Source organism: Anabrus simplex, chromosome 2 (assembly GCF_040414725.1).
Source record: "Anabrus simplex isolate iqAnaSimp1 chromosome 2, ASM4041472v1, whole genome shotgun sequence".
Classification (NCBI taxonomy): Eukaryota; Metazoa; Arthropoda; class Insecta; order Orthoptera; family Tettigoniidae; genus Anabrus; species Anabrus simplex.
The window spans coordinates 944,999,033-945,017,695 of NC_090266.1; the positions used below are offsets into that span (position 1 = coordinate 944,999,033).

The following is an 18,663-nucleotide window of genomic DNA, read 5'->3' on the forward strand; positions in this document are numbered from 1 at the left end:
CAGTAATTTGAGAGTTTTAAATCTTAAAATATTATACCTTTAACGTGTGCAAGAATTCGTAGGTACCATTAATGGTGTACAGTCTAAAAAAATATATTCCTCCAGTTGTGGATAGGTTCAAGATTATTTCAGTTAAACCCCTGAGTTTTACAAATAACTTTGTTCGGCAATAAAGGAAAGGAGTCGGAAATTCAGTCGAGTACCTTGGCAGTTGTAGAGACTAACAATTACTTTTACAACTTCAACAACTTTTACACAATCCCAATCCTTATACGAAAATGTTTTGAATTATACCTTATTTGACACCTACAACATCCAAAAATGCAATGTCAAACGGTTTGGAAGGATGAATCATTTCGTCATAAGTCATCACACCCTAGCCAACATCTCCTAGAGGTGTACTGTTTTAAGATGTTCTCTTGTTAAAAATCTAAAATATATAGTAGCAACCAACATGTTAAATTTTAACCTCGTATGTCAAACGGTTTCATAGAAATGGATATTATGTCATCAGAACTCACCCCCAGTCAAAACCTGTTAAGGGTGTGTTGGTTTAAGACCAGTTCTAAGTTAAAATGTAATGCACATGTGAAGTTTCAAGGGGTTTCAGAGAAATGACTTTTCTTTTGTCATCAGGCCCCAAACTCCAGTCAAAACCCCTTAGAAATATGTTGTTTCAAGACCACTTCTCATTTAAAATCGAAGATATATAGGAGCAACAATCATGTGAAATTTCAAACTTGTATGTCAAGCGATTTCAGAGAAAATGATATTTTTGTAATCAGGCCTCACCGTCATCCCCCCCCCCCGTTGAAACCCCATAAGTTAGAGGTGCACTGCTTTAAGACCACTTTTTATTTAAAAATCTATTACATATAGGACAATTTAAAAATCCACAGCCTGTTTCCAATGATTCAACCAGGTCAGGAATGGAATAAATGAAGCCCCCATCTAGCAGCGAGGATAGGAAATGTGCCAGCTGCTGAAGCCTGTCACACTCCTCTGGGACGATTAATGAATGATTAATGAAATTAAATGGCATTGGAGAGTGTTGCTGGAATGAAAGATGACAGGGAAAACTGGAGTACCCGGAGAAAAACCTGTCCTGCCTCTGCTTTGTCCAGCACAAATCTCACATGGAGTGACTGGGATTTGAACCATGGTATCCAGCGGTGAGAGGCCAGCGAGCTGCCGCCTGAGCCACAGAGGCTTACATATAGGACAATTATCATGTGAAATTTCAAGCCCATATGGCAAACAGTTGGAGAGAAAGGAATATTTACGTTGTCAGCCCACACCCCTAGTCAGCAACCCTTAGAGGTGCATTATTTTAATACTATGTTTTATTGAAAATCTAAGATATACAGGAGGAGCCATCATGTTAAATTTCAACCTCATATGTCCAACGGTTTCAGAGAAAGGAATATATTTGTTTTCTGGTATTAAACCTCATTTTACGTTTAAGGGTTTATTTATTTCTAAACTTGTCTTATTTAACATCTAATACATAAAGAAGCAATCATTGAGTGCCATTTCAACTTAGTATGGTCAATGGTTTCAGAGGAATGAATATTTTGGTCTTTAGGGTTTTACCCCCGTTTCATCCCCTTAGGGGTAGCATTTTTTGAAACCCTTCCTTAGTGGGTGTTAATTGCCTATTATGTATAAAGATATATACCGGTACCAATTTTCACGCCTGTGACTTTTTCAGTTTTAGAGATATAAGTATCCTCATAAAAAGAATTCAACTCCCTTCACTTCTTTTCAACCTGGCCCTTGGTGGATTTTCATAGAACAAAAAAAAATGTTTATTTTTAAAGGAGATTCAAAATACCAGTTTTCACGTCTGTCCTTCAAACCTCTTCCTCTAGTGTTTAAAGACTGATAGTGCTCTCTAGCTGCTATTCTGTTGTCGTTGTGGATGTTTGCGTGAGTGCGCAGTGCTTTCGATCACAAGCGACTACTGCTGTTTGTTAAATTTGGTTCTAACACTGGACGTGTGACAATTAGTATACATAAATTGTTGGACTGTTTACTTGTGTTATGAGTGAAAATGGATCCTGAAGAAGTTGATAGGATAAACAAATTGATTGATAGTGTGGAAAATGAAGAGAAACGTAATGAGACATTACGAAAACTACAAGTTAGTGCAAGGAAGAGGCTTTTTTATGATGATGTGAATGATACAGAAGAGGTATGTAATATTTTAGAAGAAGACGACAACAATGACGATTTTCTTGAAGAAAGTGACTGTAAATACTGAAGATGAAAATATGGATGTATCAGAGAACAGGGTTTTATCAAAAAACATAGCAATACCTAAATACACTGGAAAGGACAAGCTAACTAAGTGGGACATTCACTGTACTAGGTCTAAGGGACGAGCCAGAAGACATAATGTAGTATCGCACTTGTCTGGCCCGTTAAATTTAGCTCGTAATGTAACATCTCCCATTGAATCATGGCAGTTATTCTTCCCTGATGATGTGCTAGACAAAATTGTATGTTACACAAATCTATGGACTGGAATATGACAAGAAAATTACCAAAGGCCTCAGGATGCCCCAGACACAAACCGTGTAGAGGTGCAGGCAGTAATAGGATCTCTCTACCTAGCAGGACGTCAGAAGTCGTCTCACACAAATCTAAAAGATTTATGGGCTCCAGATGGTACAGGTGTTGAGCTTTTTGCACAACTATGAGTCTCAGAAGGTTTCAATCCTATTGACTGCTTTGCAGTTTTGACGATTTCACAAGCAGGGTAGATCGTCAGAAATCTGACAAATTCACAGCCTTTCGGGAAGTGTGTGAGGAATTCGTCGAACATTGCAAATTGCATTACTCTTTGAGTGCCAGAAATCGTCTGGACTAGTCTCTCCACTACATCCTTACCACTGTTGCTCACTCTGTCGGGTCCATCATGTCGTTTCCCTGTATGTACCTCCATATTGTACGTATAGAATGTCATTGAAACAGGAATCTCAGAACAATATATGAACAGTATTTTACACCCTACCTTTGAAATTCCGACTGAGAAAAAGATACAGAGTTTGCATCATTTCAGCAAGACATTCCAATGGTCCATATCACTCTAAATTTCATGCAAGGAATTAGGAACATGTTCGGTGATAGAATGATTAGCAGGAGTTTTTGTCCAGCTCATGCTTATAATCTCCATACGTGTGACTTTCACTTATGGGGGAAATTTCAAACCAAAAGTCTACAGGGACAATTCACCAAATGTTGAGATCCAAAAAAATGAGGAAGGTGAACAAAGACATTGATGAATTTGGGTTACTATAAATGTAATCATGTATTTTTTCTAAGATTCCAGATTTGCTTAAATGAAAATGGATATACCTTTTAGCACTTATTGCAAAATTAAGGCAAGAACTATTAATCCATTATGGCATACTTTATTTCATTAATTAATAATCTGTAAGATGTTTCCTCTTTTCTTTCGTTAATTGAAGATTCCTCATATGAATGTCGAAAGGGTGCAATTTTAGCATGGGGTGGCATACTTGTGCCTACTGTTATTACTCTGTGTACTCTTGGAATTGGAAAATTCACTCACAAGGGAACATCGGCAATGGGTAATTCGCCGATCGCGATGAAACTGGAAAACACATTGAGGTTCACGTAAAAATGATGTCGGCATCAATTTTGGGTGCCAACATTCATTAGGGCGTTAACTACGGGGCCTAAAAGTTGCGACTTTTAAAATTCCGCGCGATCAGCGATGAATACCTGCTGGCCAATGCTAAGCTGGCACACTGCGTATCTGGAGACACGCCTCTGCACCTCCTCCCCTCCCCGCTCCAATTCGTTCGCCACCGCACGTTCCCCTTCTCTCTGCGCTTGCCGGCTGCTTAGCTGTTCAACGGGACCAACTGCTTCTTTTCGTACTGTAATTATTGGAATCCTTTAAATTACGTTCCGTTTCACACATAATGATAATAAATAACCTACATTAATATACCCATATTTTATTCAAATGTTATATTTTCATTCCTGCTAATTCCAGTGAGTTGTCATTCGTGAGTATAACTCCGAGTTAAGTACCACGGAAACGTGGGATGGGGTACCACGCTCTACCTACGCTTAAATTATTATTTACTTCTAAAACGCCTTAAAGTTGTCGATAGTGTCCTTTAGAGTGGACATACATATGGAATTAATGAAATTAAATCACCCACCACTAAGTAAATCTCCCACCTTTAAATAATGTTAAATACCTTTTTATGTAAAGAAATTACGTGCCCGGGTAGAGGATCTCAATGAATGTAATGAGATTCGGTACCTCGGGATATCAAAACCTGGTTATAGGTCCAGATCATCTTTTTATGACCCCTTCCCCCCACCCATTTTGTGTACGCTACCAGTTGTGTCATAACGAAACAACATCGCGGACGACAACAACAATTATAAACTCGGAGTTTGAAACTATTGGTATTTTCCGTATTGCGTACTCTGGTATAATGAATAGGCCTATAGGTAGAATCATTTTATTTGTGCTTGTACTGAACGATTTATTTATGTTTTGCAGTGACAGGCACAACACATTTCAATTGCAGCAATGGTTGTCGAATATAAATAAATTTAATGCATAGGCAACTTCGATATGAGTATGACATGGAATGTAGTAAAGTTTGACGTAATAAGAAAAGCCTTGAAACATGAAAAAGATGTGCATTTATATATGCAATAGATATACAGTAATCACAGGCAGACCTGTAGTCTTACTGTACCGGCACTTTTGCGTTATAGCTGACGAAGGTCTATGTATTCAACAAGTACCGATATTAAAGTATCACACTACAGTCTTCTGGGTATAATGGCAGTTACATATGCAAAAAGTTAAATGGGTATTGTATGAACTGGTACAACAAAAAACAATTACAAGGCAACACAATAAATGACTCCGTAACAATTACATTGGGCAAACTCCCTGTCAATAACTGATAGTAAACAAAAACAATCTTTGGTCTATTCGAAACATTAAAAAATAGTGAAAAAAAAACCAAAACAAATCAAAATTAACAACAGGCACCGTACTTTTTTTTTTTTGCTAATTGCTTTACGTCGCATGGACACAGATAGGTCTTATGGCGACGATGGGATAGGAAAGGCCTAGGAGTTGGAAGGAAGCGGCCATGGCCTTAATTAAGGTACAACCCCAGCATTTGCCTGGTGTGAAAATGGGAAACCACGGAAAACCATCTTCAGGGCTGCGGACAGTGGGATTCGAACCCACTATCCCCCGGATGCAAGCTCACAGCCGCGCGCCTCTAACCACAAGGCCAACTCGCCCGGTGCAAACGTTTTCATAAACATTTCAGAAAACGTAAACTGACTAATACAACGTGGAAATTACCTAGGAGAGATATGAGGAATGCTGATAGAGTACGCAAAGTGTAGCACCGGTTCTCTTCGACAGCTAAGTGGCCGGCAAGCGCGGGGAGAAGGGGAAGGTGCGGTGGCAAACCAATTGGAGCGGGGAGGGGAGGAGCTGCAGAGGCGTGTCTCCCGATACGCAGTGTGCCAGCTTAGCATTGGCCAGCAGGTATTCACCGCTGATCGCGCGGAATTTGAAATGTCGCAACTTTTAGGCCCTGTAGTTAACGCCCTAATGAATGTTGGCACTCAAAATTGATGCCGACATCATTTTTACGTGTACCTTAATGTGTTTTCCAAGTTTCATCGCGATCAGCGATTTACCCATTGCCGATGTTTCCTTGTCAGATGCCTGAAATTTGGGAAGAATTTGAATGACTATATGGTTCATTTTGGATTTGATAAAACACTGATTTGAGTTAGACTGTTGTCATCTACCACGTGTGCAAAAGAAGACTTCACAACAGAGAATGTTTGAAAAGCTTCTGGACAGACCTTATTGCATAGCAACTGGAGAAAAAAATCAGGCACTGACCCTGGTCGTTCAGATCCGGAGAACCATGATTAGGAAACTGTTCTGGCGGAGGTGATCTGTCCTGTATTTCATGTCGGAGTGGGAAAGCTTCACTAGGCAAAGTCCAGTCTTGCTGTTGTACATCCAACATCATCTGAGTGCCTATTAAAAAGCCACCATTGCTAGGGCCTGATCCCAGACCAACACGATCAAAGTCTATACACAGAGGATCAACTTCTCCATCACCAAAGAAAAAGTCACCCTGTGGAATTGCTACATTGCCTGAGACAGGGCCCAATCCTATTCGTCCACTAAAGTGCTGCTCAGATGTTTCATCAGTCTCAGTCTCATCCTCTCCACTCATTGGGGCACAAGGAGTTTCCCCTCCACCTCCAAGTAGTGACCGCTGATCTCCATCCATTACTCCCACTGTGGCTGCTGTCTCTGTACCCACACTAGTACCACCACCAGTACCCTGTGTGGCTTCATCACGAGATACATTGGCAGAAGGTAGAGTCTGGTTGTATTCACTCATCTTGCTTGAGTAAAGAGTCTTCACAATGCTCCAGATAAGACTCACCTAAAACCAAAGACAGAATTCTGAACTGTTACAAGCATGCATTATAACATACTTTACTCATTGACTGAATCTTAAAGTAAAAAAGAATTTCCAAAAGAAAAGCTGTTTAAAATATGACAAACAAGAGAAAAAAATGCATTGCTGTCCATTCCATTAGTACACTTCATTTGCTGCGAGAATTGTGCCAGTCTCAAAAAGTACTCCACAATAGTGCAAGGAAGATAAATAGAGAACTTCTCACAACTAGGAATGCTACAAAATACAGAGTTGCCAAGCCATTCACATCACATGAAACTGAAAATGGCTTTCACAGAATGAAGACATGGAAAAGCCATAGAAAATAATCTAATTTACCCAGAATTTCTAAAATACTGTGACAAAAAGACAAAATGCTGGCTAGCAAGCTTTTATTACATGACACTATGAACAAAGGTTCTTTGCCAAAAGATTTCAGGAAGGCAAAAATATAATTAATAAAATCTTTATACTCTTATTTTTTTTTTTTTAACAATTTGCTTCACGTCGCACTGACAGAGATAAGTCTTATGGCGTTAGGAAAAGGGTAGGAATGGGAAGGAAGTGGCCATGGACATAATTAAGGAACAGCCCTAGTATTTGCCTGGTGCGAAAATGGGAAACCACGGAAAACCATCTTCAGGGCTGCCGACAGTGGGGTTCGAACCCACTATCTCCCGCATGCAAGCTCACAGCTGCGCGCCCCTAACTGCATGGCAAACTTGCCCAGTTTAATAAAATCTAACAAACTAATTAATAACTGTACAGCTGCTGCTCCTGCTGGTGGTGGTGCTGGTCCTTCAAGTTGCTAGAGGGACTAACATATTACTCTTACAATCATCTGAAGTCATGCCACAAGAACAAGCTAGTTTGAAAACTGGCTATACCAGCCTTCATCCAACTTAGTTGACAAAAAATGGAGAGAAGATCTGTGGTATTCATAAAACTTACAACAGCCTACAACATTATAATATGGAGAAAAATGCTAGTATAAAAAAATTTTCAAAACAATATAAAGAAGAAAGAAAAAAAACCAGTTTAAACACACAGCTTTCTCAGCAACAAATTATTCACACTCCAATCCAAGCAAATAAGAAGAAAAGCAGACTGAACAATCCAAGTAACTGCTTAGCCTAAGGACGCGTGTCCTTCAAACCTCTTTCTTCTGTACTTGTATGACATGCTACAAACCACCAGTAATAGCCAATCACTTGTCTTTAGCCTCTTGGCATAAGTTCATTGCAATCACTGAAGAAATTCTAACTACCTGCCAGCATTAGTAAATTCTTCAGAAAATGTAGATTCTGCCCCAACATTACCGAGAGCGATGATGTTTTCACTTAAATAAGTTGGCACTGTTTGTGGTAACTATTATCAGTATTTCAACCATAAAACTAGATAGCCATCCCCTCTCACTGCCAACTGGGCATTACACTGGTCAGACTTCTAACATACCATTAGTAGCTGACACACATTGCAGTAAACAATGAAACAATATTCTGCAAAAGAACAGATAACATGCATTGGTACTCCAAACAGTACCACTTGGTCTGGTTAACTCTTTTACTGAATACTGTGCTTCAACAAGGTGTAACAGTTGTGATGTTAAGAAGACACATGTTCATTTCATCCAGACAATGTGAATGATATAGGGAATCACAAAACCCACTCTACTGTACTTTAATGACTGTCTCAAACTGTGATACTGCTCCAGTACATCTCAGAAGATATAACACTTTCGTTCAAGAATACTAGAAGATATAACCCTTAACTTCCCCTATATATGTACTGATCTTTTCGATCACAGTATTTTTCTCAGCTAGACTTGTGTCCATAGGCTGATAATCATACCGATTATCAACTGAAAGCAACAATCACCACTATCACCAAAATCACCCATATGTGAAGAGCTGATACCAATAGTTAACAATTTAAACTAAAACAGAAATGGTAAGAAGAATGGCCTGCAAAGGCATCTCCAGCATGTAGTGATGTGTGGTGAACACATTCGTTACCCCAGCTGTAAAAATTAAATTTTAAAAAAGCAATCGCAGCCCCACCTCTCTCTCTACAGCAAACATTGTTAATTTATAAACTCATTATATAACTAAGTGGAAATATAACAAGCAAACAGATCAGACAATAAATAAATCAATAAGTATAAGAACTTAAGAAATTATAACTCTCTTGAATAACAATATTTTCAACCACATACTTGCACATATTTCTACACTGGTATTCACGGCAGTTACGGCACCATCATAACTTAAGCCAAAGCAGATTTTAAACAATGTACTTACAGTTTCACCCACAGATGCTTCGTAAATCATGGTTTCCACAGAAATATACTGGGACTAACTTTTTGTGTAACTTAAAAAGCCTAACCTAAATTGAATGAGCAAAATTTTGCAGGTATTTTACCGCTGCTGAAGTTTTACAGTTTCACTCATTTACTGAGCAATGGTGCAACGACAAATGAGGGAAAATATTCCTCACGACGTATACCGTTATATTAATTAAGAATGCCATAGAACTCCCAAAAACTTCACCTATAATCCAAGAGAATGCTACAAAAGTTCACAATATACCACCATTACAGGCAAACCTACACGTACAGAGCAGTCAAATACAAAATTCTTGTACTTTGTGTTTGGCTCTGTGTTCACGCTGGGAAAAAATATTTGTCTGCGTGCAATGAAAAACTACTCTACACGTACCATCAATGAATTGCTCCCAAAAACTTCATACATGCCAAAATCCAAAAATAAAATAAACACTTTTATTACAATTGATTTTATATAATGGCTATTTTTATTAGCAAGACTATGTGCAAGTGGTGGCTATACTGTTTTTTCTTGTAGCCTCTGGAGTGTGGTACTGAACACTTTAAGTGTTAGCTATTACAACTAACATGTACCCAAGCTAGCTGTTCTGCTGCCACTAAGACACTGTGAATCTTGAGCGAGGCCAACAACTATCACCCTGCCACCACATGAGGAGGCTTAAATTAAATTAAATTAAATTAACCAAGCGGCTTGAATTTCGCTGGCAAAGAGGCCCAGCTCGCTGGAGAGACCTGGACTGCGGTAGAGCAAGCGGGTTATCGAGGCAGCTGTACTTGCCTTGACTTGGCTGTTTCCATTTTCTTAACTTGATAAAGAAACATTTTAAGGAATAATAAGAAAATGTAAATACAAAATTCTTTGCCCCAGCAGCATCAGGGTAGCAGGGATTCAATGCATGCCACTGCCAACATGGCGTCCAGTAAAATGGAGGAATGACTGACACATAAGGTTTGATCTACCCCATCAGATTTGGGTAAGACTGATATGCATCTATCTAATCATGGTTGAATGTCCAGTTAGACCTTAGCAAGGTGACAGGAATCAACTCTCTCTCACCCCAGCTCTCCAAAATTTTACTGGAAACATTATTTCTTAATTGTTTGTATTTTGATTAATTATTTTATAAAAAGGTACTGAATTTCATTGTTTCTATTTTGATGATTGTTGTTTTAAGGGGCCTAACGTTTAGGCCATCATCCCTTTCTAATTCAAAATGGCATTAAATAAGATTTAAACATGTCTCTGTACAAAATTTAGAAGGGTATATGCTTCTGAAACACAAATTATTCTTGGTTCAAAGTTATTACAGAGGTTAGGCTAGGCCACATGTTCTCACGCTGGATATTTTGTCCTGTGGGTGCCCAACACTGTAAGCGGGCGGGCTGGCAGTCGAAGAGCATGCGCTATTCAGCCACAGTGGCATTGTAGTTACGTCACAGGCCACAAAGGCTGTGCGAAGTTCTCCCATTCAGTCTCGATCACTGCGGTGATACCCAAGTTTGAAATGAAGGCAAAAAAGTAAAATTAATAATAATGAAAGAAAGAGGGCAGAACTCCCCATTATTTTCAATTTACATTGTAAGGAATAAGTTATTTATGTTCATCGTAGTTGGTGTATTTTGACCAGATACAATAAAGAGAGGCCTACAACCTCCAATATCTTTGTACTGTACGTAATGAATTACAATTTTCACTATTATATTTTAAGAGGTGCTTTAGAAACATCTCTGATATAATGCAGAGTTAAGGTGGATAAGCTGTGGCTTTTGGTTGCTTGGATTTAAATTATCTGATAAACTCACCAACAATAAAATCATGCTTACTGGGAATAACATCAGTTACCAGTTAGATTACTTACTGTATTTGAAGGCATACTGTACATTTAATTGGTAGATACATTGTTGTATTTTAATCTTGGATGGTAAATATCTATGTCCTCACTTGTGATGAAACTTCCTTACCATTTAGAGGCCAGCTATTGTCATCTGATGCCTGATAATATTTACTGTTTTCAGAAATACTGTGAATAGTGAAAGTCACATAACAATGTGCAAAATCAAGCAATAAACTTTTTTTTTTTTTTTTTTTTTTTTTGCTATTTTCATTACGTTGCACCAACACAGATAGGTCTTATGGCGACGATAGGATAGGAAAGGCCTAGGAATTGGAAAGAAGCGGCTGTGGCCTTAATTAAAGTACAGCCCCAGCATTTGCCTGGTGTGAAAACGGGAAACCACAGAACACCACCTTCAGGGCTGCCGACAGTGGGGTTTGAACCTACTATCTCTCGATTACTGGATACTGGCCGCACTTAAGCGACTGCAACTATCGAGCTCTGTCAATAAACTTGTTGAATTATGTAAATATATTTCATATTGCTTAATGAATGACAGGAATTTTACTTTTTTTAAATGGAAATATTGTCATTTACATCCAAGGAATTGTAAATTGTAGCTTGTACGCTTAAACCCTGTATCTGTGTAAATGTAATACAAAAATTATAATGTGTCAGTTTTCTTTGAATGTATAAATATAAGAAAATAAAACTGACTGTTTATATCAAACGCTGTAAAAATCAAACCAGATTATCTTTAAAAGGTTGGTTTTCTGGCCATTAATTTTTATTTTTTTAAAATACTGTACAGTACCGAGTAGTGGAGGAGAGGTCCATAATCACAATCGATTGTCACCACTCCACATCCCTCTCAAGTATGTTCGCTCTCTCGCTTCACTGTGACGTATGCTTCCTATGTAAGCTGCCCGCATTTGTCACACCAGACCGGCCGCACTGGGCTAACCTCCGTGGGCGCCCAGCTGAGGAACTCTAGGCCAGGATGCAGCCTTTCCCTCTTATTGTTCATCTACGATCATGAATCACTTGCTAACTGGCAAACAAGGAAGAATTAATTCTAGTGGAAATGAAGCACGGGATGCCAATGAGCTTGTTGTAATGGCATACTCTCTCTCTGGAAATGTTTCCTTGCCGCCTAAACTAGCATTCCCAGATTGTTTTCCAAGTTCTCCCACAGTTTCTTTCTTGTTTGCTTTGCAATATATTTTACTGTATGAAAACTTGATGTTCCATTTCTACAACATTTTTTGTTCGAAGCCACTGTAGGTATTTTGACATTTACATGCAGCCCTGATGACATCATTCTACCAAAAAAAAAAAACCTGTTTTCTCCTACACAAGCATCAAAAAGTTTAAACTTACCTCTGAAATTCTCTATAAATTCTTGAAAATGATGCTTAATTGAGATTTATTGGATTTCTGATCTAATGTATTCTCTGCCAGAGGTATCTGTCCATTCAAATCAATTACACACTAAGATATGATATTAAATCATATTTACAGCAATTAACTTTTAGGTATTATGTAAGTGCCTGGAGAGTGAAACTCTTAATATAATTTTCAGCCTGTGTGCATCAAATGTCAGCCTGGATTTTGTTATACTGTTATACCGAAGAATTTATAAAGGACTCTAGAGATGGGCAAGAAATAACACAACAGTTATTTTGGAACTGTTCCAGACTCGGAACTGGTCTCTAAATGAACAGTACGCTGGAACATCCTGTTCAAAAGAACAGTGTTCCGTGTCACCTGCACTCCAGCGAGATTGGTCTAGCAGCATTCTGTTCCAAAAGAACAGTGTTCCGTATCGCCTACACTCGACGGGACTGGTCTACCGACACCCTGTTCCAAAAGAACAGTCTTCCGTATCACCCTGTTTATTAAAACTAACTAATAATTTTAGAACTCACAAAAATATTTATTGGTTAACCAAATTCTGTTTCATAAAGATGTATACATGACTAATAAAATGTCTTCACTCATAATATTAGTGAATTAGTCAGCTGATCCAACTGGAGGTTAGAATTGGTTTGTTGCATATGTTCTTGGTTTGTGTTTGTTCCCAGCAGTAGGATAGTGCTTGACTACAAATGGCTATTAATCCATATGTTCCATAGGCTCACTTGATATTTTCGTTGTTCTGACTTTCGGTACATAGGAGAATGGTTACCAGAAAAAAAATTAAAGTAATGCGAGAGAAGAAATGTTCTTTGAGGAAAGTTTTTGGGTTGCTGCCTATTGCACACTCTATAACCCTGCTTGCTATTTCTTTTTTATGTGCTCTTAAATATCTCTGTTGAGATGGACTAGCAAAATCTTGGATTACTGGTGGTATAACTAAAGCATAAAAGGATAGAATGAGTCTCTGAGCAGAACTGCACCAGGGAAAGGTCTCCAAACATTAGTCCTCTTATTGTTCAAGAGCCCTAGCATCGTTGACACTACCAGGCCAATTCCCACAACAAAACAGAATTGTACGTAGTGGTGGTGGTGGTGGTGGTGGTGGTGAAGATTATTGTTTTAAGAGGAAGTACAACTAGGCAACCATCCTCTATATAATACTAATCAGAGAGAAAAAATAGAAGGGATCCAATACTTCAAAAAATGAAGGTATCGGCCAAGGGAAGACAAGGGCCACGAAAGGCGTGAAAATGAAAGACACCCTAGGCCTCGCAACCTAATACCATCGGGGTCAGAAAAGAACAAGAGTTGACCAAGGGAGGTCGGATAGGATAGATGAAGGTGAGGAGCCTGGCACAAGTAAGTAGGAGCAATGCCACGACTCACCTAAAAGCCCCGTGGTCGCCAAACCACGCTTTCAACTGAAGAATTCTACATTTAGTCCACATGTGAGCATTACATTCAAGGAATGTTTCCCGTATCGATCAGCAAATGCTGGTTCATACGCACTCCACAAACTAAAGGAATCCCGCCAAGTTCAGTGAATATGACAAACGGAGTACTTCGCCATAGTCAGCTAACCAACATGCGACATTATGAGGAAGGGTGTCATCTGGCGCTGACATAACTCTGCAGACTGTCGTTTTTGAAATACCATGTATATCAGAAACAGAATGCTACTGTGTACCACTATCTAACCAGGTGAGTGCAATCCGAAGCTGCTGTTTAGAGGTTAGTGCTTCATTCCTTGCAGTGGAGCATTACCTCTCCTATCAAGCACATATTCAAATCTTCTGTAATCCAACCTAAATCTCTCATTGCATTCATATGTTTGTTCCCTATCAGTACAGGCTGTTTTTGGCCTAAAATTTATTGGACAGTGAATATACATTCGCTCCTCATCACTATTTGAATCAGAGTCAACCATTTCACTGATCTTCACAATTTTATGCCAAAATATTAAAATACCACTCACTTTGGTTTCACTAATAATATAGATTATGAGTCGAAATACACTAATGGAAATAACCCCAATAATATGAAAAACTTTTATTAGTCATATTGTCTATGAAAAAATTTACAAATATTATTAGGAGTAACTACTAATAGTTTTTACTCATAAACTAATATGCCTAACTAATATTATTACCTAATAACTCTATGAAACTTAATACTCATAATATTATTGGTTTCCTACTAATAATATTAGTGAACAATGTTTTACGAAACAGGGCTCTGCACTTGGCGGACTTGGTCTAGCAACACCCTGCACTTAGTGCATCAATTTTTAGTGTTCCACCAAGTACTCCACAAACTAAAGGAATACCATCAAATTCAGTGAATATGACAAATGCAGTACTTCTCCATAATCAGCTAACCAACATGAAACATCGTGAGGAAGGGTGTCATCTGGCACTGACATAACTCTGCAGACTGTCGTTTTTAAAATACCATGTATATGAGAAACAAGTAAAAGCTGGCAAATATGGCTGCCACCATAAGATTTAATATCCCCAGTTCTAGGGTTAAATGACAGGTTCACTGATGCCATATGTGAGAGATGTCTTAAATTCTATGGCTATATCTATAGAATAGATAGCGATAGACTCCCCCGAAAGATAATTTAAGGTAATCAACTCAAAGAAGGGCAAAATAAACTGGCTAGAAGAAACCAAGGTGGACCTCCAAGAAATGAATATCACGGACGACATCTTCCAATCACTGCAGCTGGAAGGAATGGATTCCTATTGCTGGCTAACAAGATATCCCCATCCTGCTCCCTAGTCGTCTTTCTTGGTCTTCCCCGCTTTCAGCATGTCTTGAAACCATCCATGCCCTCTTCCTCACGAAATCTCTATTCATAGCATCAATTTTTCTGAGTGGCCACCTGCTTCAGAAATATTAATGAACAGGCAGAAGCAACTGTGACCACATGTTGCACATGGCAGAAGAGTCCAACCCCGGCGATGTTTCCCTAGACGCACTCGCCCTTGAGTTCCGAGGAGCTCAAGGAGGTGACGCCTGAACTTACCGAAATGCATAACCAGATCTCCAAACAGGACGACCTAATCGACGAAGCAGAGCAGTACAGCAGGAGAAACTGCCTATTACTCCATGGGGTGGCAGAAGCTCCAAACGAGGATGTCTATGATAAGGTGTTCGGTGTTGTGAAATCCCACCTAGGGATAGACTTGACATTGGACAAGTTAGATTGCTGTCACAGGATTGGGAAACCAAGGAGAACTACAACTGAGGTAGTGAAGAGAGGGAAAAGGCCCATCATAATAAAGTTCACGCGATATCACGAACGTGACCGTATCTGGCGTGCAAAGAAATCGCTGAAGGGATCGGGTATGCTTATAACAGAATCGCTAACAGCAACGAGAAAGGACATACTAAATACCGCACATGACCACTTCGGTCAGAAATCTGCATGGACTAAGGATGGACGTATCATTATTCTAAGCTCTGATGGGAAGAAAATTCAAATGACCACACGAGCTGACCTTGACAATGTTATTCAAGCAGCTAGGGGGTGAAGTGACGACAATGTGGATTAGTTTAAGTTTGTATTATAGTGTTTTATTATTGAGTGTGAATGTGATTGAGTGCATGAAAAGCCGGCGCGATATCACAGGAGATATGCAGGTAAGAAGCATGTATTCTTCTTGGTATTCTGCTTTGTGTGATGAGTACTGTTATAACCACTGCCAGCTGTAGACCTGACTGTCCCCCTACCCATAACCTCTCCTATCCGAGAACAGAGACACCCTGCTGACAGAGCTCATTAGTGAAAGTATTTCAGGCCAACGCACGTTCATTGAACTGCATTCATTTAAATTCTCATTCCCTACCTGCTCACCATGAGGAGCTAACACCTCTCCTTGAAAACAGCAATGTACACGTAGCTTGTATCAGTGAGAGCTGGTTACGCACAACTATCCCTAGTAGTATGGTACACATAACGGGCATGACCGAATAGATAAAAGAGGTGGAGGAGTAGCCTTGTACTGTAGAGATTATATTAAATGTAAAATCGTATGCACATCAGCCCACTGTGCTGACCCGAGGCCTGAGTTCATTTTTGCCGAGATCACTGTGAGAACAGTTAAAGCCCGAATAGGAGTTGTTTATCGGCCACCATGGGTAGGTCACCTCTCAGACATTGAAGACATTCTGCAGAGACTATCACCTGCTTATGAACATATTTTGATATTTGGAGACTTCAATACTAATTTACTGGAACAGGCTGGAGATACAAAGCAACTCTTAAGTATTTTCCAGACGTGTGACATGACAATACTTCCACTAAAACCGACAAATCATACCTCATCTTCACATACAGTAATTGACTTAATGATCACTAAAAACCCACAGAAAATAGTATCACATGGACAAATTCCTACCTCTAGCATATCGACACGACTTAATATACTTGTCTTACTCACTCAAAGTACCGAAGTATAAGTCCAGATACATCACATTCAGGGACATTAAACATATAAACTTAGATCATCTGAGAGTTGACGCCTTGAATAGTCCTTGGGATGACGTAAAAAATATAAACGGTATCGATAAGAAAGTTGAAACTTTAAGTTCACTTATACTTGGTCTCCTTGATAAACATGCACCTAAGCGTACAGCCAAAGTCTCCCGACCTCCTTCTCCATGGCTGACCGATGACATTAAACAAATGATGTCTCCCCGTGACGTGTTACACCGGCTCTACAGACGCACACACTCTTCCAGTGTGCTTGAACAGTATAGGACACTTCGGAATAGAATTAAAGTAATAATTCGAAATAAGAAATTCTCTTTTTACAATCATCTGGCTGGAAATTTAAATGTGTCAAACACTTGGAAACAACTTCGTTCCATCGGAATTGAGAAAGCTTTGCCCCAGCCATGTAATCCAGACATCTTTCTGGAGAGATTGAATGCTCATTCTTCTGAAATAAAAATTAAACCAGAAATACACACAATATCACACACTATAAAATCTCTTCTGAACCAGCCACCACCAAATAGGCCATTCTTTGAATTTCGCAAAGTCACAGAGACTGACGTGAAACGCGAGGTATTATCAATCACATCATCTGCTGTAGGACCTGATGAAATACCCATACTCATAATACAACACATCATTGACATTATTCTCCCCGCCATTACTCATATATACAACACGTGCCTCACAAGTGGCCTCTTTCCAAAAATGTGGGAAAAATGCCATTATAAATCCTGTTCCCAAAACTTCCTCACCTGTACTTATAACAGATTATCGACCTGTTTGCATACTTTCATCTCTCTCCCAGCCTCTTGAACGCATAGTACACGCGCAATTAACCGACTATTTAAATAAAAACAAACTACTTGACCCTTTACAATCGGGTTTCAAAAAGGGACACAATACGGCCACTGCCCTGCTGAAAGTTACAGACGACATGAGACGTGCTATGGACGAAAGGCAGGTGACATTACTTACACTTCTTGATTTTAGCAGCGTTTTTGACACAGTAAATATAGACATACAGGTTGCTAAATTGAAATCGCTTCACCTTGGATAGACAGCTCTAGAATTCTTTCTCTCATATCTTACGGAATGAAAACAACACGTAATTCTTCAGAATAGGTCATCCAAATGGCTAATGAAATATTCAGGAGTACCACAAGGCTATGTACTTGGACCACTTCTCTTTGTTATCTATATTAACGATATATCAACACGGCTAAGACACTGTAAATACCACTTGTATGCTGACGATCTGCAGATCTATTATCATTCCAAAATTTCAGACATCAATCCAGCAATAGGTTATATGAACTCTGACTTAAATAATATCTGTGCATACGCTCATGAAAACTGTATTTTAATTAATCCATCAAAATCTAAAGCTATTATTGTTGGGCAGACGAAACAAATCAGTGAGGCAAAAAACATTCCTCCACTAACTTTATCTGGTACAATTATTCCGTACGAAAACTCGGTAAGAAATCTTGGTGTAATTATAAACGAGAATCTTAACTGGGGAGAGCACATTACAAATATCTGTAGAAAAGTGTATGCGTCCCTTCACCCACTAAAATATAAAAATATGCTGCCACTAAACATGAGAATTAGGCTTATAAATACTCTTATCCTCCCTATATTTTCCTACTATGACGTTGTACAAATTGATGCCACGAGAGAACAACTAAACCGATTACAATGTGCTATGAACTCGTGTATTAGATTTATCTTTTCCTTACTCTATGATGTTCATGTTACCCCTTATTATCGACCCCTTCTACTTATCTTCACAACTCAATTTCCTATCCTCTTTCCACCAGCATAACACACGCTCCGGCAGTACACTTGCTATCCCTCTCAGCAGGTCAGCAGCATTTAGCCGGTCCTTTGTTGCAAATGGAGCTAGAATATGGAATCCTCTCCCCCACAACATTAGAGCCATAAAATCCTTAAATTCCTTCAAGTTGTCTTGCCGTGAGCATCTCCTCGATGTGTGCCGCCAGGCTGAATGAATCTGGTAGAGTGAATGTGTGTATGAATGCACGTTTACTG

At 39.1% G+C, this 18,663-nt stretch overlaps 1 protein-coding gene across 2 annotated transcripts in view; it reads right to left on the reverse strand.

Moving 5' to 3' along the window:
• Wdr24 (WD repeat domain 24) overlaps nt 1–18,663 on the reverse strand; it is a 347,230-nt gene that overhangs the window by 132,314 nt on the left and 196,253 nt on the right. The window contains exon 9 of one of the 2 annotated variants that reach the window (XM_067141743.2): nt 5,933–6,491. In XM_067141743.2, the coding sequence (XP_066997844.1) occupies nt 5,933–6,491 (559 nt within the window). Of the gene's footprint in view, nt 1–5,892; nt 6,492–18,663 lie in introns of both variants that reach the window. The other variant, XM_067141742.2, reaches the window with a different exon arrangement.